This window comes from Balaenoptera ricei, chromosome 9 (genome assembly GCF_028023285.1).
Source record: "Balaenoptera ricei isolate mBalRic1 chromosome 9, mBalRic1.hap2, whole genome shotgun sequence".
NCBI lineage: Eukaryota > Metazoa > Chordata > Mammalia > Artiodactyla > Balaenopteridae > Balaenoptera > Balaenoptera ricei.
Window position 1 is genome coordinate 56961048 of NC_082647.1, and position 23291 is coordinate 56984338.

The window sequence follows — 23291 nt, forward strand, 5'->3', positions numbered from 1 at the left end:
TGTAGTATAAAAGCTTTGCCTATAATCAGAAATTCTAAGAAAAAAAGGAAATTTTAAGTAGAATTCTGCTGCCCTTACTTATCTACTGTTACAAAGAGAAAGAAAGTCTGCTTCATGCAAAAGGAAGCTTTGCAAGAGAGATCTTTATAAAATAAAAGCATGTGATTCAGGGTTTGCTTCTTTCTTTCCCCCAAAAGTTCAAAAATATTTTCTAAAAATGATTGCAAAAACCTCAAGAAATGCCAATAACAGTTTCTTCTTTTTAAGAACTACATGTGACAGAATCAGTTGAGAGCTATCCCCAAGAGATGTCTGCTTGGATAGAACTGAATATAGTCATTGTTGGGAGGGAAGGTAGGAGTAGGCATTTTCCTTCCCACCACAGGATAACCCTTTCTGTTATAACTTGTTCACCAACAAGTTCTGTGCCCTTAATAACTGAACCTAGAATGCTTTCTCCCACTATCCTGTGTAATTACAGTTTGTCTGTCAGAGTATTTGCTACCAGTCATTGGTGTCTTGGTTAAAACTTTCTTCAGGAAGTTAGTTTTCCAGTATCTGTAGAACATTCCAGTATCTTCATTATTTCTATCAGAATACTCTGTCTTCCTACACATGGCATAATCCAGATTATCAGTCACCTATTACATCTGATAAAGTTGTCATCACTGTACTGTACTTTGGAGAAGTTCAGGCTTATTTTCTCTGATGTGTTAGTTTTCAAAGATCTACTTTGAAAGATCTACTTTGTGGATGCTGTCTACTTCTACTTTTAATCAACGCAATATTTTTTAAATGTCTATTAAATTATCACTAAGTTACTAAGGAGCTGTATAAAACCACAGTTATGGAAAAGATTTCCCAAATGCCAGATTTGGTAATGAGTCAGAAATTTAAGAAAATTAAATTATTCTTTCCAGGTATTTAGTGATTTTTTAGGTATACAATTCAATGGCATTAAGTACATTAACAGTGTTGTGCAACCATCACCCCTATCCATTTTAGAACATTATTATCATCCCAAACAAAAACTCCACAACCATTAAGCAATAACTGCCCATCCTCCCTCCCCAACCTCAGCTGCTGGTAACCATTATTCTACTTTGTCTCTATGAGTTTCCCTATTCTAGATATTTAATATAAGTGGAGTCATGCAATATTTGTCCTTTTGTGTCTGGCTTATCTCACTTAGCCTAATGTCTTCAAAATTCATTACATGTTATAGCATGTATCAGAAGTTCATTCCTTTTTATGGCTAATATTCCATTGAGTGTATATACCACATTTTGTTTATCCATTCATATGTCAATGATGAACAGTTGAGTTGTTGCCATTTTTTGGCTGTTGTGAATAATGCTGTTATGAACATGGGCGTAAAAGTTTGAGTCCTTGTTTTCAATTCTGTTGAAACTATTTGAGGAACTACCAAAGTGTTTTTCATAACAGCTGCATCATTTTACATTCCTACCAGCCATGCTCAAGGGTTCCAGTTTTTCCACATCCTTCCTAACACTTGTTATTTTCTTTTGTTTTTCAAAAATAGTAGCCATCCTAATGGGTATGAAGTAGAATTGATACATTCTTAATATAGTGAAATGTTACCTCATAGTTAGTTAAGACTCTACCTGTCAGTTTGCATGTCTTTTTAACTTAAACTTTGTAAACAAGATCTTTGTTTAGAGATTTCCCTGGCGGTCCATTGGTTAAAACGCTGTGCTTCCACTGTAGGGGGCGCGGGTTCCATCCCTGGTCCAGGAACTAAGATCCTACATGCCTCTTGGCCAAGAAAAAAAAAAAATTAAAAAAAAGAAAAGATCTTTGTTTAAAATGAGACTGGTGATGATGATGTGATGATGATGGCACCCATAGATTGGGTTTTTCTTTGCTCAAAATGATGTTTTGTTATTAACTAGAATGATTAGCTTTGTGCTACAGACTATAATGTCATATTGAATTAAATAATTCGTAAAGGCTCTAAGTCATTTTTGTTTGACTTTTTAAATTTTATTTATTTATTTATTTATTTATTTATTTGGCCGTGCTGCATCTTAGTTGCAGCATGCGGGATCCGTAGTTGCGGCATAAGGGATCTTTTAGCTGTGGCATGTGGGATCTAGTTCCCTGACCAGGGATCGAACCTGGGCCCCCTGCATTGGGAGCGCAGAGTCTTAGCCACTGGACCCCCAGGGAAGTCCCTAATGTTTGACTTTTATATACCTATAGAAAGAATATATAATTAAGTTACAAATGATAAATTGATACAGTTTTAATTATTTAAATCAAAATTTGCCAAATTCCAATAAGACAGAAAATTGGAATTTATCAAACTTGAAAGTAAGTTAGATTGCCCTTGCTGTTACTTGGAGATTCAGAGGTAAAAGTAATCACAAGAATGTGATGTAAAATAGTACTTCCCAAACTTTAAAATGCAGAAGGGTCATATGGTGATTTTGATAAAATGCAGATTCTAATCAGTAGGTCTCATGGGGCCTGCACTTCTGCATGTTTAACAAGCTCGTGAGTAATGGAAATGCTGCTGGCCAGGGGAACACCCATTGAATTGCAAGAATTTAAACTATTACTGAGACAGAACCCAACTGATAAAAAATACTTTACAGCTCTTAAGGCATGAGAGACTAAATTATAAATATTAGGTAATCTATTTGGAACTTTTTTAAATGTGTGAATAAATGTACTGATGAAAGAAAATCTGGCCTAGTGGTATTGAGCTTTAGAATCATGCTTCCAGTTCCTCTATTGAAAGGCTTCATCTCTCAGTAGTCACTGTGCCTCAGTGTTCTCAACTTTACATTTGGAACAGTACTTCCCACCTGTTGTTTTACCTTGATGTTGATGAAGGATATTTTTAAATTGCCTTTTCCATGTTTTCCTCTTTAGGGAGTGCCTTGGTGAAGCCCATGAGCCTTGTGACTGCCAAACATGGAAAAATTGGCTACAAAAAATAACTGAAATGAAACCAGAAGAACGTAAGAGGAATTTTAGACAGCTACATATTTTATAATAGCATTCAAAAGATAACGTGGTTTTATTTCTTAGAGTCTTCATTTAAAAATGAAGTTTTAAGTTTTCAAGTTTGTTAATGCGAGAGCTCGCCTTTTTAACCCCTCTAACCAACATCCTTTTGGAGATCTCAGCGGGGAAAGCATAGACAGCTTCCATGTTTCTAACGGACTTATTAGGACTCCAGGGTAAACAGGGGTCACATTTAAGTTCTGCTCCTATAGTCCTTCCCTTTTATCCTGGGGTGGGCTAACTAGCTTTTCTGTACTTCATGAGAAGAAATGTATGATCTGTACTGAGAGGAAGCTTCTTATTTCCCTGGAAGCTTACAGTGGAGGATAAGGCAAGTTAATTTCTTGCTATTATGTGGTTCTGTAGATTTACTTACGTTAAATGCCATGTCTATAACTAATTTTTACTGAGATGTCTATAAATATATTACCTCTAACAGAGGTAACCCTCACACAAATGCTATGAGATTGATGCTAGTTGTCCCATTGTACAGATAGGAAGCTAACAGATTGGATTGAGTGACACAGGGGAAACAGAATGGGTTTGAATTAGCCTTCCTAATAGCAATACCCATGTTTGACAAGTAAATATATCTGCTTTGCCATAATGTCTCACCTCCTGAAGTAAATATTTTATGACAACTGTCATAAAATTAATATAAATGAAAACTAATTTGGTGGTTTTTAATGTTTTAAATAATGGAGTTAGTTTGAAGTATTGTAGATGAGGATTAAGAATTCACACACTTCATCTACACTTATTATGAGCAAAACACATAATAAAGATGATGGCAGCCTTCAAAGAGTACAGAGGCTAGAAGGGAAGCAGTCAGATAATTACAGTATCATATGTTAACTAACACAGTTGGATAAATATGAGAATACAAAAACAGAAACAACTAACTCAGGTTGGGGACAGAGGATGTTAAGGAATCTTCCTGACAGCAGCAAGATACGAGTTGGGTTTCAGCATATCCACAGAAGCAGAGATGTGGTGGGTAATGTCAGCAGCTGAAGTGACACTGGGAGAGACTGGCTGGCAGCCATGAGTCCCTAAAGGCTTGTATTATATTGGGCAATATACCATTGCCCGAGAGATTGTTCTCAGCAGTTTATATTCACAGTATCGATTTTGTGCACTGACTTGGGGTTATTCAGATCCATGGAAAAGACACTACTTAGGTAAACCAGAATACCAGTTTATTAGTTGACAATGAGGGCGATCCCTTTCACATGATAAGAAGGCTCATGTCCTTTAAATGGGAGCAAAGGGAAGTGGATAATTTTAGGATACTTTTTAGTGAGGGCTGATTAATCATTTCTGTCCTGGACATTCATCATTCAGTCAACAAATATTTTTTGAGTACCTGCTTCCCAAATCAAAAAGATTTGTAGAGATTGTTCTTGTTCCCCAGGTTCATTGTATCTGTCTCTTGAATACCAGATAGAGCTTGCCATTGCTCTCTGGATACCCACCCATTAGCCCTATCCTCCATCTGTGTATGGGTATGTCTGTGTGTGAGTTCCGTAAAGAGATTAATACCATTACCCTGCAACACCTTTAAACATGACAAGACGACTGGATTTTGTTTTCTTCTCCTGCTTCTGACACCTAGAAACATCTATATTTCTATTAGAGATGGCTTGCTATTGCCCACCTACCTGCATTTCTTTATACATTCTGTGGAGTTTAAAATTAAGGTCCATGGGAGAAATTTGCGAGAGATGAGGCTGGAAAGGTAGGTGTTGCCAGATTGTGAGGGTTCTTGCCAAATTGTCTGAATTTCTCCTATTAACAGAATAAGCCAGAGAATGCATTTTTTGAATAGGGAAGTGGCATTGTTAAAGATATTTTTATCAAGATAACTGATAACTAGGAAGGGTAGACTAAAGGAGAGTTAGGTCAGAAGTAGGAAGGTGAATTTTTAGTTTGGGTCACAGGGTAGATCATGATGTCATTGGTGAACTTAGGAAATTCAGGTAAAGGAGTAACTTTCAGGGGAAAATAATGAATTTTGTTGTGGGCATTTTGCACCTGAGGTACTTGCAGGACATATGTGTGGAGATATCCAGTGGCTTTTAGAAGTGCTTGTCTCCAGCTCAGAAAAAATGCTGAGAAAACTTAGGAGTATCTTGTTGCTTTTAAATAGTATCTTCATTATGTCTTTAGCATTTATTTAGTGCTGTTTTATGTTAGAATACAGAAATAAGATGCCCTCTATGCTCTTGAAATTTACATTTTAGAGATGGAGACAGGTATGTACAAAACTCAGAAAAATAAGTGTAAAGATGGTGTGAGAGAACAGTATACCTGTGATACATTGTGAGGGAGGGGAAGGACAAAGGAGCAGATTAGTTAGGAGATCATCTAGGAAAGAGGTAAGCAAAGCTTTATAAAATAATTGATACATAAGCCGTGTATTGAAAACTGATAGATGTTCTTCACACAGACCAGAATAGGAAGGGCATTCTAGGCTCATGGTAAAATAGGGCTGTGAAATACCACGGCATATTCAAGGACTGCAAATAATTCAGTTCAACCAGTGCAAAGGTGCAGTGAGAGATGAGACTGCATGTGCAGGGGTGGGGGTTATATGTAATGCTGGGAGGTCTGACTTTATCCTGAGACACCAAAAAGGAGTTTTGAGTAGGAAAGTGATAACTGAAGATGTTTGCTTAGAAAAATCATTCAGGTGGAAGTGTGGATGATAAATTAGGGACTATTGAGGTACTAGGTAAGAAAGCTGTTTCTGAGACAACTTCATAATGTCCAGGTGAGAGAATATAAGGGCTTAAACAAGACAGGCAATACAGATGGGAGAGGAAAGGTGTTTACAGGAGAAGTAAGAAGATAACTTTTCATTTTATTAAGTTATTAATCTAGTGTACTTGCCAGTTGCCTAAAAGAGTTAATGCTCCACAAGAAGTAATTAGTACAGTATAGTATTTAATTCTTGAGTAGAAAATGACCAGAAGTATGTGATTTGAGATATAGAGCAAGTATTTTGAAATGGGTGACTATTTTTAGTTATCCCTTGCCAATGTAAAATTGGATCAATCATTCCATATTCACAAATAAGTCTTATTAGAGAAGAAGAGGGAGAATGACCTGGCTAGTCAGTACAGATTTTTGGAGGGACTGTGACAGATTGTCCTTGCATAAGATAATGATCCTGATAATGAAGAGAGAAGAGAAATAGAAGAACTAGAAACTGGTGTACACAGTGTATACGTGGTTACCTCTGGTGGCCAGAGATAGGGAGACCGCAAGTAAAAACTGAAGATAGTCCTCAAAGAGTCCCAAATAGGATTTTAATTCAGAAAGATGGAGGAACTTTAGAAAATTGGATAGGAGGCAAGAGACCCAGGACACCCACAAGTGGTCCACTGCAAAGGGAGCCAAAGCCAAGACTGCAGAGAAAATTCCCCATTGCTGAGAAAAAGTTGTCTCACTGTACTGATGTGTGATCACCACAGTGAAAGTTGGTGGTAACCAGTAGACTATTAATGGCCACTTTTAAGTTTATGAAATTTAGGGTAAGGCTTAAAGCAAACAATAATAGGCCACCGTAATACTTAAGTAGAACATCACTGTTAAATATACAAAAATAATACTCCAAAAAAGAAAAGTATGATTTAATGCTGTATTGGGTTTACCTATTAATTTGGGTCATGGTCACATATCTTTGGCGTAAGAATTTTCAACCAAACTTGGAGATGCATGAGATCATTTTCTCCCTTATTCCTAGTTTTCCAAAGTCTTTGAGTTATGAGACTTAAAAGGAGTGACAAAATCTAATTGATGAGAAAAATATTAGAAAATATACTGAGCTCAGTTGAAAGAATTAATTCCATATGAAGATTGAAATACTGTTTTTCAGTACTGAAACTGCCTCTGTTGCAGTTAATCAGAGCAAGAAGCAGGAATGATTATATTTTCTGTGAAATGATAATTAATTTATAAAAATTTAAGACCAGTTTTTTTCATAGTACATACTCAGTAATGGTTATTGAATGAAATTCAGTAGTCTTTTAAGAATTCAGTCTTTAAAAACAACTTTCTTTTCACTTGAGCACATGTTGATTCTACTAATAGATCTTAGATTTTTATACTGTAATACTTGATTAAATGAAGTTAATTTTTCTTACAAAGAGACCTAAAAGCACACTAGATTATTAAGGAAAGAAGATCAAGCTATATTAAACATGCAACTGAAGTGAAGAGTTTGGAAGTCAGTAGGGATGGAGAAGACTGACCAGGTAGATTGAAGGGAGTTTGGGTATTGCAGGTATTGAGAAAAGTATGTAATGAAATGAGCATGTTCAGAGCACAGGTAGTAAAGGCATTTCTTCCAGTTCAAGTTTTTCTTGTACTAATAGTTGGTTATTTTCTGAACATGATTTACTTCATGTAATCCTCTAGAATGCAGTCTGAAACTAGCATTCTCTCCAAGGGTAGGAGAAAAAAACTGTTAATGTTGCAGGCCACACAGCTGCTTTGTTTTAATGGCTTTGTGCTTTATTTATTATAACAATGGACAATAAAGGTCATAAGAATATGTTGGAGCCTCTGAGCTAAAAATAATGTTGATGCTAAAGGGAGGAGAAAGGCCACTACTTTAAACAAAAATTAGACACTGTACTTAGTGATTAGGTTTTATAGCAATACCCTTTGTAAACAGCATTACCTTCACAGCTGACCTTCATAGCCATTAAGTATAGTACGTTCCTTCTGAAACTCCTGTTCTCCACCAAATTATCTGAGCATTCTCTGCACCAACACCCTAATCAAACCATCTTCTACCAAGTGGCCTTAGAAATGGAGTGGAGTCTGAGCAGTTCGTTGCTGCTATTGTTTCTCTCTGCTGTGTGGAATTGAAAACCAGTGCTTTACAGTCCAGCAGTAGCTGCTGTTCTGTTGTTGACACAAACTGAAGTCGGTAGGCACCCAGGGTTCCTTGCAGCAAGACACCCCCTGCCTCCACTCCACTGCTAGGCTCCATCAGAGGGCTGTTGCTGGTGCTCATCTCTTCCAGTTCATATGCAGAGCCAGTTCCCAGGGGTCAGACAGCCCAAACCTTTGTCGCCTTTCCTCTCCAGGGATTTAAATCTGGGGGTTGAGTAACTTTTTCTTTTAAACTTCAAAACTTCTGATTTCTCCCCTGCTTTCAACAGTAGGACTAACCTCTTACCCAACCCTTCCTAGAATATCTGCATATAATGAGGGTCTTAACTGAATGGACTACTCTCAAGGATTTCAAACTGATTTTCAGACATCTCTTTCAGTAAAGAAAAGGTAGAACTTCCCTATGTACTTGAAGTTAGAAAACAAACTTCATTACTGTCATTCTTGCAGGAAAAAATAATTTTTAAATTATGTGTCTACCACTCTCTCCAGCTCCTAAATCTCTGCATGGGTGGTGGTGGAGATTTATAGAACATAAAATGTAAAAGTTAGAGTCTTTAAAAACGCTGGCATTCTTTAAGAGTGCAGATCTCAAATTAACGTAGAATAAACAGAGTTTAAGATGATGAAGAGTATAAGGTTGGTGTGGGGATAGAGGGTGGGAGGACCTTACCAGGTAGTTAGTGGCCAAATCATGAAGGGCTTTGTATTCTTTGCTAAAACAGTTTGATTTTATCTTGTAGTCAGTGGAGAACAATTAGAAGATTTAAAGATTTGTATTTTTAAAAGATCACTTTATAGAGGCAATATAGTGTGGGTTGTGAGGGTGGGGGGAGAAGGATCTGGGAGGTAGGTTGGTTTCTGTGTTTTAATTGTGTGGGAAGAAGGTGTGGAGGATCCTAGCTAAAGCAATAAGAAGTGGGAATGGAGAAGAGATGGATATGAAAGAGGAAGAGATAGAATCAATGGGACACAGTAGATGAGGGAAAGAGGAAGGTGTCCAAGATCATGCTCTTCCTGGATTGATTCTGGGTAGATGATCATATCATTTAACAGGACAGGAGATAGAGAAAGGAGCAGATGTGGGGGAAGTGATGGATTTAGTTTCAGACATGTCATTGGATTCATTTTTATTTTGTCTTAAATAATCATGGGTAAAAACTTTTTTTTAATATAAATTTTATTTATTTATTTATTTATTTATTTATTTATTTATTTATGGCTGTGTTGGGTCTTCGTTTCTGTGCAAGGACTTTCTCTAGTTGCGGCAAGCGAGGGCCACTCTTCATCGCAGTGCGCGGGCCTCTCACCATCGCAGCCTCTCTTGTTGCGGAGCACATGCTCCAGACGCGCAGGCTCAGTAGTTGTGGCTCACGGGTCTAGTTGCTCCGCAGCATGTGGGATCTTCCCAGACCAGGGCTCGAACCCGTGTCCCCTGCATTGGCAGGCAGACTCTCAACCACTGCGCCACCAGGGAAGCCTTCATGGGTAAAAACTTTGCCATAGACCCTAATAGGAAAATAAGTATATATTTAAAATTGAGAGACAGCCTGCAAAGAAAACTTTGAGTGTTTTTCCATCTGGAGTTGTACACTAAATCATTTATTTCTGTATTTGTGCTTTATATCCCAAAGTTGTGGGAGTTAGTGAAGCTTATGAGGATGCTGCCAATTGTCTCTGGTTGTTAACTAACTCCAAGCCTTGTGCTAACTGTAAGTCTCCAATACAGAAGAACGAGGGATGCAATCACATGCAGTGTGCTAAGGTAAGTTAAAGAGGATTGTACAATACATGCTTTGCAGTTAGAACCTTCATTTGATTGTGAATCCAAAGAAGAAATGCTGTAAGCATAGGTATCTTATTGGCTTTCAGATGGATTCTAGAAGATTGTATTCTACATTCTTTGTTAAATAACATAAATGTTGGTTTATATTACTAAATTTTACAATCATGGTGAATGTTAAAAATAAAGGTAAGGATTCAGTGGTACTTGGCCAGATCAGAAATGCCTGAGTCCTTCCCTCCCGGTCACCCACTCCCCCAGTGAGGATTCTGAGAGAGTTTTGTGTATATATAAATAATGTTAAATGATTGAGTGCTACCTTGCATAGATCTCTTGCAAAGCTGATTTTGGAGCACACAGCATAGTCTCAAGGTCCAAGTCAGACCCCAAGCAATCCCCCTAAGTCCAAATTTAAATCCTGGTGTCTATATAAGAAAGGTGCCCAAAACAGTGGGCAGACTTTAGGTTTGCTAATGAAATCATCAATTAAATAAGTAACTCATTACTATATTGAAAATGAAAATGTCACTTGGCTAAAAATTATTATAAATAATTACTGTTAGAAGGCTACCCTCCTGACCTAGTTGCATAGAAGGAAACGACCATATTTAAAACAAATATTCTAGAATTAAGTTAATAATATTTTATTAATCCATGCCTACATTTATGAACATTTTTGCTTAACTGTTATATCTCAGTTTTTTTCCTTTTCCTTGGGAATGCCATGTATATAAAAATAATTTTTTAAAATTATTGAGAGAAGAGCAATATAATTTTTCTAATTTAGGATGTGAAAGAAACCCACATAGTTAAGATTTCAATAAAATACATCAATATCTTCTCTTTAAGTACTTCTTGATTTTTTTACCTTGAGGCTAATGATCATTATTATTATGACTTCAAAAATAATGACAGTTACCAGATGATTTTATATTATAATAAATTAACATGAATGAATTGTCTTAGTGAGACAGTAATGATTTCCTAAGAAGAAAAACTTAGTAGTGTTCTGAGTAAAATGCTCAGAATTGCTTATTAGTTTAGCTGATCAGGCCAAAATTATTTCATTTATATGCAGTCCTATCTCCAACATCCATATTAGTTTTTTCTTGGACAGTCTGATATAGACTACATAGATGTGTAAAAAAAAAATACACGTTGACCATAAAAATCAGCAGTTGGGCTACTAATAAAAGGGCAGGATCCAACATTACCTTTATTTCAGTCACAGCACCTACCAGCAGTAAATAGTTGATAGATATGTATTGAGTGAATGAATATTTTCATGAATTAATCAGGCTAATGATGTAAGGTAATTTATCTTAAACAGATTTTGCTTAAACTTCTTTTGCATATAAAAGAAACATTTACTTACATACTATGTAAATGTAGTCTTATTTAACCATCTGAAGTATTTGCATTGAACAAAGGAAACTGATGAGTAATTCTCATGACATAAAAGAAGACATCTAGGACGTGAAAGTGTTTATACTTTTATAGTTTTTTTAAAATGTGAAGGTGGGACAACAGGTAATATGTAATTGAATCTATTTTCTAACACAATGACTAAATCATAATATACCTTTATTAATGCTTCAGTATTGGTTATTACTCAGTAGATAGTTTTTACTTTCTAGAATCAAATTGTTAAACATTTTAAAAGAATGACAGGTTTGGCCCTATAAAAATAAGTTCATTTATTTAAAAAACTCTCTTTATTCATTTCCCTTTAGATAATTTTCAGGAAGCTATTTAAATTTTGCATTCTTACACATTTTAAATCACTTATAGTAATTTTATTGATCTGGCTCTGTGGAAAACTATGCTGCAACTAAAATATAAAAAATTATTAAAGTTCTGTATTCTTTTCCTTATCATAGAATGTAAAATTTTGCTGTTTGTAGAAAGTTTTGCCACTAATTTTGAGAGATCAGTGGAGCTGTACTGAAGGGTACTTGGATCAAATCAGGCACAAGGTTTGCTTTTAGCAGGCAACAAAAGAACTTGCATACTGTCAGAACCTTGAAACAAGTACAGGATTTATTGTGTAAGTACATGTTTGTGAAGGGCTAAATGAGGACAGAGACTTTAATTCAGCTCTCTGTTCGTGACATACCAGGTAGAGAAAAAATTAGTGAAGATAAGACTTGACATAATGACTAAGGTATATCTGATTACTATATATTCAGACTCTGTATCCTGAAAAGGTGGACTCATGCCATCTTTTCAAGTACCCATGGAACATTCACCAAAAAAATTGACCATTGATCATCAAAGAAAATCTAAGTAATGATCCAGAAAATAGAGTGGTGTAATCAACATTCTCTGATCATAATGGAATAAAATAGAAATGAATAATAAAGTTACAAAAAGCCTTTTCATTTGGAAATTTTAAATCTCTCAAACAACTCGTGAGTAAAAATAAAATGGAAATTAAAGAATTTCTATAAATAACTACTTTTTCAGAACCTGAGGGCTATATTTAAAGCAATTCAGAAATGTGCGTAGCCTTATTCACTTAAAATGATACAAAATAAGGAATGAATTAAGGGTATGACTCAAGAAATGAAAAAAACAAACTTGAAAACAAGGAGGAAGAATTTTTTTTAATCAGAAATCAGTGAGTCAAAAACTGAAAAACAATACAACTAATAAATAAATCCAAAAGTGGTTTTCTGAAGGAAGAAAATAAGACAAACCACAAAGCTTGCAATAAGAAAAATGTGGGGGTGAGGGAGTTCAAATACACAATATAAGAAATAAGGGGACTGGAACTTCCCTGGTGGCACAGTGGTAAAGAATCCGCCTGGCAATGCGGGGCACACGGGTTCAATCCCTGGTCTGGGAAGATCCCACATGCCGTGGAGCAACTAAGCCTGTGTGCCAGAACTACTGAGCCTGCGCTCTAGAGCCCATGAGCCACAACTACTGAAGCCCGCATGCCACAACTACTGAAGCCCGCACACCTAGAGCCCATGCTCCACCTCAAGAGAAGCCACCGCAATGAGAAGCCCATGCACCGCAACAAAGAGTAGCCCTCTGCTGGCTGTAGCTAGAGAAAGCCCGTGTGCAGCAACGAAGACCCAAGGCAGCCGTAAATAAATAAATAAATTTATAAAAAAAAGAAATAAGGGGACTAATCAATAAACAAAGCAAACTAAAATAATAATAAGAGATAACTTTGCTCAACTCTTGCAGATAAATTTGAACTTGGATTTGAAATGGACTGATTTTCTAAGAAAATATAATTATTGAAACTAACTCTAGAAGAAATATCCAAACAAACTCACTCTGTAGAAGAGAGTTTTTCAATGATCTCTCCTTTAAAAGCAATAGGCCCTAACAGTTTCACAATAGAATTTTATCAAAGCTTTAAAGAATAGGTAATTCCAATGTGATTCAGACTGTTTCCAGGACAAAAAGAAAAAAAGGAAAAAACTGGAAACTTTCAAATTATTATAAACTGAGTAGAACCTTGATACCAGCACTTGACAAGATTATAAAAATTAAAACTGTAGATCCATCTTATTTATGAAGAACAATGCATGAGTCCTAAATAAGATATTGGAGGGGAAAATACAGATATTAGCAAATGTAATCTAGCAGAGTGCATTAGAAGAATAATTGACTATCGATTATATTTCCATGAAAAACATGTTTTTAATTTTAAAAAAGGAATAATTAATCATGTGGGGTTTATTCCAGGAATACAAGAATGGTTTGATATTTAAAAAACTATTACTGTACCTCATTTTAGTAGTAGATACAAGAAGAAAAACCATGTAAACTTTCTGTAGATGTCAAAAAGGCCTTTGACAAAAATTCAACAACCATTCTTTATAAGACACACAAATAGGAATAGATAGATTCTTCCTTTTATTGCAATAGCATGATAAAAATAAATCTATCTTAGTCCAAAAGTTAGCATGATATTTAGTGGGGAAACTAGAGGTACTCTCACTAAAATTGAGAACAACATAAAGATACTCCCCATCACAAATATTATTAACATTGGACTGGAGATACCAGTCAACATAATTTGACAATGAAAAGAAATTGGGGATATAAAAATTAGAAATGAGGTGGGAAAATTGTCATTTTTTACAGCCAGCATGATTGTATACCTAGAAAGCCCACAAGAATCAACTGAAAAACTATTGCAAACAATAAAATATCAATTACCTAGCAGAGTAAAAAAGTAATATGCAGAGAGTAATAGCCTTCATGTGTGCCAACAACATTCAGATAGAATATATACTGAAAGAGAAGACCTCATTTATCTAGAAGGAAACTTAAGAAATGGATAAGACTTACATGAAGAAAATGTTAAGACCCCTATCTGTAGGACACAGAAGATGACAAACAAATGGAAAGATAACAAAGTTCTTGGGTAGAAAGATTCCAACAAAAATACCAACAGGTTTTGTTTCTGCATCTAGATAAGCTAATTAAAAGTTCATATGGAAAAACAAAGTAAGAAGAGCCAGAAAACTCTGAAAAAGAACAGTGAGGAGGAACTAGCCTTGTCAAACAGTAACCCATACTATAAAGGCTCAGTAATTAAGACAGCATGGTGCTGGTACATGAATCTACAGATCAATGAAACAGAATAGAAAGAAAGCCCAGAAAATAGACACATAAATGGGAATTCAGTATATGGTAAAGGAGGCATCTCCAACCAGTAGAGAAACATGGTCTGTTCAGTAAATGGTATTGAGACAACTGGGCAGCTATGTGGAAAAAAATAAAAGTTTAATTCATACTGAATACCCAAATAAATTTTGAACAGATCAAAAATTTAAATATTTTTTTAAACAAACTCTAAAAGTACCGGGAGAAAACATAGATTTAAATTGGAAAGATCTCTCTGACTCAAAATCCATAAGCATTTAAAAGAAAAAAGGATATATTTTCATACTGGAATACTCATATTTTTTGGCATTGTCTGCAAATTATGGTAATTAAGAAAGAGAATTTTTTTTTTTAATGAGAAATAGGTTTTATGTTAGCTGTTCTGATTAGAGGCCTTTTTAACTTATTCCCAGTTTAAAAATCAGTTTGTCAAAGTCAACAGTTTTCAAATACACTGGTGGAGCTTTATAGACCAAGGTAAGATTACTATGCACCTGAAAAATGAAACATTTGTCAGGATCGTTTTTATTATTTGGAAAGAATATCCCATTGATATTTTTCAAGCTTTCTTGAGATTACTTAAAATATTATGATTTTAATTTATCCTTATAAGCAATAATTTTAAACTACCCCCACATCTTTCCATAGCGCACATAAGGTCTCCAGAGAAAACCTCAAAAAGAAGAGGGTGTGTCTTTGAGAAGATTTGTTCCTGGTCACACAGGCAGGATTGTTTAATCTCTACAAATTGGTTGACAAGAAATTAGAAAATAATTTGCATACTAACATGGGACGATATTTGCATATATGTTTTCTTTTGAAGTGCAAGTATGACTTTTGCTGGATTTGCCTAGAAGAATGGAAAAAACATAGTTCTTCCACAGGAGGTTATTACAGATGTACTCGCTATGAAGTCATTCAGCATGTGGAGGAACAATCCAAGGAAATGACTGTGGAGGTAAAGAGAACTGTTGAAGCCAAGATCTCTAACTAAGCCACTTAATACCAGTGGCAATGTTTTTCATTTCTTTTTTTCCTATCTTTATTGTAATGAGGCATTTAAATTCAATACACTTTAGAGTAGCCTTTAATTTAAACAAAATAGCTCTGTAAACTTGAGCTTTTTTTTTTACTTTTCCTTTTTTTATATTGGTGAAGATTAGACAAGACGTATATCCCAGCATGTCTCTAAAATGGCTTAAAAACAAGTTTAACATTATATCAACAATATAATATTATATTATTGCATATAATAAGTATCTTAGTCTGCTTGGCTGCCATAACAAAATACCATAGACTGAGTGGCTTAAACAACAAAAATTTATTTTTCATAGTTCTTGAGACTAGGAAGTCCAAGATCAAGATTTCTGCCAATTCGGTTTCTGGCAATGACTGTCTTCCTGGCTTAATAGACAGTTATCTTTTTGCTATGTCCTCACAGGAAGGAGAGAGAGCAAGCTCTGTTGTCTCTTCCTCTTCTTATAAGGGCACCAGCCCTATTGGATTAGATCTCCACCCTAATGACCTTGTTCAACCTTTATCATCTCACAGGCCCTATCTCTAAATATAGTCACATTGGGGGTTGCACCTTCAACATATGAATTGATGGGGGACACATTTCAGTCCATAACAATAAACAACATAATAAAACATTGAAGATCTGATGAACATAAGGTTTGAGAGACATATTTACCTTATACTCTGGGAATTGCGGTTTCAGTGGTTTGTCACAGAGAATACAAATACAAGACTTTGTTCTGGGAAGCATTTAAAATGTATTGGTTATTATTTTCTCAACAAAATAATCGATAAATCTGTATGCACTACTATCTGTTACTAATAAAATTTTGCAGTGATCAAAAAAAGCAATTTTAATAGCTAGTACTTCTATTTATAATTGTCATTTGTGGACTTTTGTTTCCTAGGCTGAGAAAAAACACAAACGATTTCAGGAACTTGACAGATTTATGCACTACTACACAAGATTTAAAAATCATGAACATAGCTATCAGGTATGTCCCAAATCATTTCAAATGTGCTGAACTCTACTGTTGTGAATAAATAATGAAAATGATATATTTATTTCTTTCTATTCTTTTAGTTAGAGCAACGCCTTCTTAAAACAGCCAAAGAAAAGATGGAGCAATTGAGTAGAGCTCTCAAAGAAAGTAAGTTATAAGTGATATGTGTGATAATTAATATAAAATAGCTGTCATGCTTAAGTCACTTCATTGGTAGGAGGTTAAGACCCTTAAAAGAATACCTTATCTCCATTTGCTCATTTGGCAGTTTGGAGTTTTCGGAAGCCCAGAGTGTAGTTTAGCATTTGAGGCCTCTGGTAAGATTTTCCACCTTGCTTACCTCACCTGCTCCTCTTAGTGCAACCTCTGCTGCCGGCAGATAAACACACATTATGGTTTTGCTTACTCTGTGCCACTGCTGATGATGCTCTACAATGTTGGGAAAAGTGAATGGGCCCAAAAAGGCATCCCTGACCTAGTCAAAGGAGCAAGATTCACAAGCCATCAAATTGTCATGTAACTGAATTCCCAAAGATTCTTGAGAAAATTTAGCAGAGTGCCTAATATAGAGTGGAAGTCAAGTACAGTTTTGGGAGAAATCATCTCACTGGTAAATAGCGGACATTGGAGTCAAAAAGCAAAGTCATGAGATAGGGCTTACTTATGGTTCCTAAAATGGAAGTTCAAAAAGAACATTCCTAAAAATGGATTGAATACTAGTTACATAATTAGAATATAATATCTCACAGTGACCGCACAGAGTACAGGTTCTGGCATGTTTGTTTTAAAAGTGACTTTTTTTTTTTTTTTTTTTGGCTGCTTTGGGTCCTTATTGCTGCGTGCAGGCTTTCTCTAGTTGTGGCGAGCAGGGGCTACTCTTCGTTGCAGTGCACAGGCTTCTCATTGCGGTGGCTTCTCTTGTTCTGGAGCACGGGCTCTAGGCACGCAGTCTTCAGTAGTTGTGGCTTGCGGGCTCTAGAGCGCAGGCTCAGTAGTTGTGGTGCCCAGGGTTAGTTGCTCTGCGGCATGTGGGATCTTCCCAGACCAGGGCTCGAACCCATGTCCCCTGCACTGGCAGGCAGATTCTTAACCACTGTGCCACCAAGGAAGTCCCTAAAAAGTCACATTTTTAAAATAATCACAGCTTATATATAAAAGGTTTTAAGCCTAAAATGCAATCGATTACCCTTGTGTTCGCTCCATTTTATAAAAGTAATGAGTACTAACACCATTTTCATGAGGATAACTTCCTAATTAAAACAATAACCATAAGTTAAATAAATTAGAGTGGGACAAAAAGCATCAATAGCAGCTTAGTCTCCTTGTTAATTACTAGTTCTTAGACTATAGTAATGACATAACTATATCAAGCCAATACCAAACTCTTGAAGTATTATTGTCCACAGTAAAAATTGAAAGAAAAAGTCCTCACAGATTCTACAGTCTATTCCATCACGGACGTATCTCTAATACTTAGAACAGTGCCCAAAACATACTAAATATAAAATAAGTATTTGTAGGTGTAAACTACTGCTTCTGTTCAACCTTCTGGAGGTTCTAGACAGCATAGTAAGACATAAAAAAGAATTGAAAGATAGAAGATTTGGAAAGGAAGAAATAAAACCACTCTTCCTCCCTTTCTCTCTCTCTCTCCCTGGAGTGTTTATTAACTAGCATTTGTTACCCAGTTGTTTCCCAGGATGTTGTGTCTTTTACCTTACAATGTTGTTTTTGCAGAAGCATAATTTATAATTAGGCTTTTTTTTTTTTTAGCAAGCAACTTAGCAAGGCATTTGTTCTGATTCTTAATGAGTAGAATTCTACTAGGGATAACCTAAAAAACTTAGTAAAACATGGAACATTTGAGTTGACCTAAAGCTAGATTTGTTTACTCACAGGGTGAGAACAGAATCCAGGATCAATGTATGCATTCCTTCATGACTGCCATCAGTACTCCTGGGCTACTGCAGGCTGTGCTCCATTTATAAATGCATACAGGTCGTCACCTACATGCAAAACGTATGAGTGTTTTATGTAGGTTTTTAGTCTAGTTCAAATAAATACTATCATATAGCTACTTCAAGCAGTTTCTTCTTAGGGATCCTTGTTCTTTTTTCTTTCTTTTTTTTTTTTTTTTTTCTTTCTTTTACGAAAACTTAGTTGTTTAATTTTATAATAGTGTATTTGCAAAAAAAATTTTTTCACTTTGCCTGGTTTACTTTATAGCTGAAGGAGGCTGTCCAGATACCACTTTCATTGAAGATGCAGTTCACGTGCTCTTGAAAACTCGACGCATTCTCAAGTGTTCTTATCCATATGGATTTTTCTTAGAACCTAAAAGCACAAAGAAAGAAATTTTTGAACTCATGCAAGTAAGATGTCTTTTTTATTAAATTTAAATGCAGTTACTATGAAAAACAGATTTTCTCCTTTTTCAACCACTTTATAACTAAGGTTTATCTTACTTGAGTGTAATTAATAAACAATTTTGTTTCTGTTTTTAGAATGGTTTTTAAATAAAGGAAAAGTTACCAATAATAAACTGAAATTTTCTTTATGTTTGAATTTGTCACTGTGCAGATTTGAATGAGTTCTGAGCTATGCAAACATTTCCTACCACATTTATTTCTTTTTTCTTTTTTTTTCTTTTCTTTTATTTATTTATTTTTGGCTCTGTTGGGTCTTCGTTGCTGTGTGTGGGCTTTTTCTAGTTGCGTCGAGCGGGAGCTGCTCTTCATCCCGGTGCGCGGGCTTCTCACTGCGGTGGCTTCTCTTATTGCAGAGCTTGGGGTCTAGGCTCGCGGGCTTCAGTATTCGTGGCTCGCGGGCTCTAGAGCGCAGGCTCAGTAGTTGTGCATGGGCTTAGTTGCTCCGCAGCATGTGGGATCTTCCCAGACCAGGGCTCAAACCTGTGTCCCCTGCATTGGCAGATGGATTCTCAACCACTGCGCCACCAGGGAAGCCCCCACATTTATTTCTTTATTTTAAACTGGTTGAGGTTAAAATCTGGCCTAACTCTGATTATGTAATTAGGAATTTTATCTTCAAAAACGAAACAAACCACATTACATACTAGATGGGAAAGTTGCTATTTGCCAGTTCATTTTAACAGTACAACTAAAAAACTTAAGAGTACTTGAAAAAACAAAACAAAACATGTAAGCAAACTGACATCAGTGTAGCTGACCAGGTTCATTGTACATTCCTCTTTTTTTTTGAAGTCACCAAACTTTCTCCTCTTGCTACTGTTTTTATGTCATCCCTTTGAACTCCCCTCTACTAATTTATATCTTACATTTCCTTCAATGCTGAATATTCATTTTCTCCATGAGGCCTTCCAGAGCTAACCCCAAATCACAAAGGTTTTGCCTTGCTTCACATTCCTTCAGCATTTACGTACAGTCTGTACCATGTGGTCAGGCACTTACATGTACAATGCCTTGAAATTTATTAGTTCTTTTTCACACAGACAAATTATAAATTTTTTTTATACAGCTGCTATACTATACTCACTACTTCTTTGTATCCATACCAACTACATTACTATAAATGCCTATTGAATGAATGCTGTTTTCCTAAAATGTGCGAAGTAGAAACACATGTTAAATTGGAAGTTATATAAAATTTGGATTAATTTCTGATTTCAGAGGAGTTAGATTTAACCAGACGGAGACTGGATTTGCTATTGACTAACCCACTCAACCTATAATTTTTTTTTTCCTCTTCTTAACATAGACAGACTTAGAGATGGTCACTGAAGACCTTGCCCAAAAAGTCAATAGGCCTTACCTTCGCACACCCCGCCACAAGATAATCAAGGCAGCATGCCTTGTACAGCAGAAGAGGCAAGAGTTCCTGGCATCTGTGGCTCGGGGAGTTGCTCCTGCAGACTCACCAGAAGCTCCAAGACGCAGGTGAAAAGGATACACACCATGGAACTCATCCTAGCACCAGCCACAAATGCTAGCAGGTTTATTTTTTTGTCCAACTAGGGTTCATATTCCTGAAAGTTACTTATACCTAAAATATGGATAGCTGATAAAAGTATGTTAACTTCTTTTTGGTGTTTTTTTTTTTCCCCAGTACTGTTTCTATTTTTTTTATTTTTTTGTTTTTCGTTGTATAGTTTCTCAGACTAAATTAGGCTAGGTAAATTTCACACTAAAGTGAACTCATAATTCAACAAGTATTCTAACGCATCATTTTGATAGTCAAAAACATCTTATAATGTAGAATTTGGAAGCCTTGCCAAATTGTTAAGGTCATATTTGTATTTTTTGGTAAGAAGTTGTAAAGAAATTAGAAATCTGATATTAGTAAAGTTTTTTAAGTGATCCGTATTCATCCATTAAAGAGCAGTTGAGTTTTGGTTGTTTTATTTCAGACACTTATACTACTTATGCCATTATAAATTGAAGCATATTTTCTTATTCATATTAATTATAAGCATTAGAAATTCCTTGGACCCTTATTTTTACATAAACCCCTAAAAATAAAAATAGAAGCAATTGTAAAATACTCTGGTATAGCATGGTGATTTTTAATTTTTCCACCATTTTATACAAACATAAAGCAATGTAGAATTTGAAAGAAATAATGAAAGAATCATTTTAATTATATTCAGTAGTTGATCTTTGGTTAAGCAAGTTCCAAGCAGAGGAATTAAAAGTAATGTTCAAAGGGCAAGGGTCTGATTGTTTGTACTTTGTAGTACTGATAATAAATCAAATGGTATGTCTAATTTCTTTGTAGCTTTGCTGGTGGAACATGGGATTGGGAATATTTAGGATTTGCATCACCTGAGGTAATTGTTTTGTGCCGGTTTGGTTTGGTTTGGTTAGTTATAGTTTTCCTTAGTGCAATCCTGCTTGCATTTTGCACCCTCATCTATTCTGAATATCCTACTGAGATTGTAAGCAATATTTTTTTCTTTCTTTTATAATAATAATGCCTCAGCAGAGTCTACATTTACCTATTCATTGGATTATCATCACATTATTAAATGCATACCCTCTCTTATTTTTAATTACTGAATAGTCAGAAGGCCAATTTATAGCTTACATTTTTGGAAAATATATTTAATTAACAGAAATATGAGTTTTATTTATTAGAAATGCATTTCTAGTTGTAATATTGTTTCAGTCTGAATTTATTAAAAACCTAAATAGACAATCTTTTTTTTAAAGTTATTGCAACAACCTGTTAGCATTGATTTATAATTAGTTACTAAGGTGGAAACTTGACATTAGTGTTTCTGCAGAAAGAATGCTTTGATAGTTGCTCTCTGCTTCTCTTTAAGATTTTCACACTCTTCTTGTTTTCATTGTTGTTGTTGTTGATATACCATCTTAAAATACAGAAGGTCTAAAATACTAATACTGCAAATAACATTTGCTGCAAATAGAAATAAGATAAAGTGAAAATCTTAATCACATTGCTATTTTCTGAGATTTAAATTGCCACTGTCACTGTTGAGTCTGATTTTAAATGGTTTTAGCCGTTCTCTCTACTTTCTGGTTCTTTATACAACAGTATACCATTCGACGCTTATATTATGATAACCTTTTAACTTAATTCTTGGAAGGCAGTGGGACAAACTATGAAACCTTTACCATTTATAGCCCATAAGTTGTCTGCAACTGAAAGACAGTGGAATTGATTATTATCCATAAATGACTGTGGTTTATTTAAATCAGACACTTTCTCTTTTCAGCTGCTAAGGATACTTGCAATCACCTTGTGGCCTTTTGTATTGGTAGATATATCCAAAACAAGATTTACTTGAGGAAGAATTTGTACTTAGAGCTCTGATACAGAAATTTTAAATTCAGTTAAATTTTTTTAAAAAATTTTAATATATTAATGAAATTTCTGTTGTAAAACAAATTATGAACCTTTTCTTTACCTGACCCTGTGCTTGAATATTTTTATGTAATCGTATAATTTCAGCTTTGGGGAATGGTATGGAAAACTTCCACCTAAAAGGAGGAATAAACAAGCTTCAGTTATCAAAAAAAGAATAGAAAGATTTCAGTATTTCAAGGTAGAAACACAATTTAGCAAAAATAAAACCTTTACCAGTATATTCACAGTCATGTATGCATCATCTTGCGGCTTCTGGCTCTGACAATAACTTCAGTAATTTCAAAATACTTCTCTTGAATATTGAGGGTCTGCTAATATGACTGACACCATTTCATTTTGTAAAAAAATAGGCAGGCTTTTTACCTCACATGTGAATACTTATAAATAAAATTATTGAGCTCTTGTTCCCTTGGGATTAAAAATTGTGAAATTATAAATAACATTTTTCTTAAATTTACTTTTTATGAGTTAATAAATTTTACAAGGATAATTTAATTCACTTTCAGTTTTCTATTCTTTAAAGTCTTTGGTACATTGAACACCAAGCTTTTATGTAAACCTTATTGCAGATCTAAAGAATTACCACACAGTATGAACCTTTAAAATTCTGCATGTGTGTGACTATCAAGTATCTGCCAAAATTATATCTATAAAAATTAGCTCTTTGCCTTCATATGGATTCTGAAAAAAATAATGTTGCCAAACTTCAGTAGACTTTTAGGTGAATTTATATTTTTCATTAAAGTTAATTACATCTTATTCTTTTAAAACTAAATTGAATGAGTCATTGACAAGCATCAGTATTTGTTTTGTGCCACTTTAAAGGCAGTGGAGCCCAGAGGAAACAGCATGATCGAAAAGTCTAAGGGACACCAGAATTTGAGGTCTAGCCCTATAACTTAAGGTCTACTTAGGCTGTGTTCCTTAATTTCTCATCTTTAAATTGTGGATGGTGATATCTACCCCATGGAAGTTCTGGAAGGATTAAAGCATCTGTTTAAGTCACTAACAAAATTGGTGCTCAATAAATGGTGGCTATTATAATTTACAAG

General features: G+C 35.1%; 1 protein-coding gene across 4 annotated transcripts in view; it reads left to right on the forward strand.

Annotated features, from left to right (window-relative positions):
• ANKIB1 (ankyrin repeat and IBR domain containing 1) overlaps positions 1–23291 on the forward strand; it is a 138486-nt gene that overhangs the window by 106861 nt on the left and 8334 nt on the right. For all 4 annotated transcript variants that reach the window (XM_059933813.1, XM_059933814.1, XM_059933815.1 and 1 more), the window contains 8 exons: positions 2899–2987; positions 9573–9703; positions 15177–15311; positions 16279–16365; positions 16455–16521; positions 18601–18746; positions 20110–20288; positions 21127–21178. In XM_059933813.1, coding sequence (XP_059789796.1) covers positions 2899–2987; positions 9573–9703; positions 15177–15311; positions 16279–16365; positions 16455–16521; positions 18601–18746; positions 20110–20288; positions 21127–21178 — 886 coding nt within the window. The remainder of the gene's footprint in view (positions 1–2898; positions 2988–9572; positions 9704–15176; positions 15312–16278; positions 16366–16454; positions 16522–18600; positions 18747–20109; positions 20289–21126; positions 21179–23291) is intronic.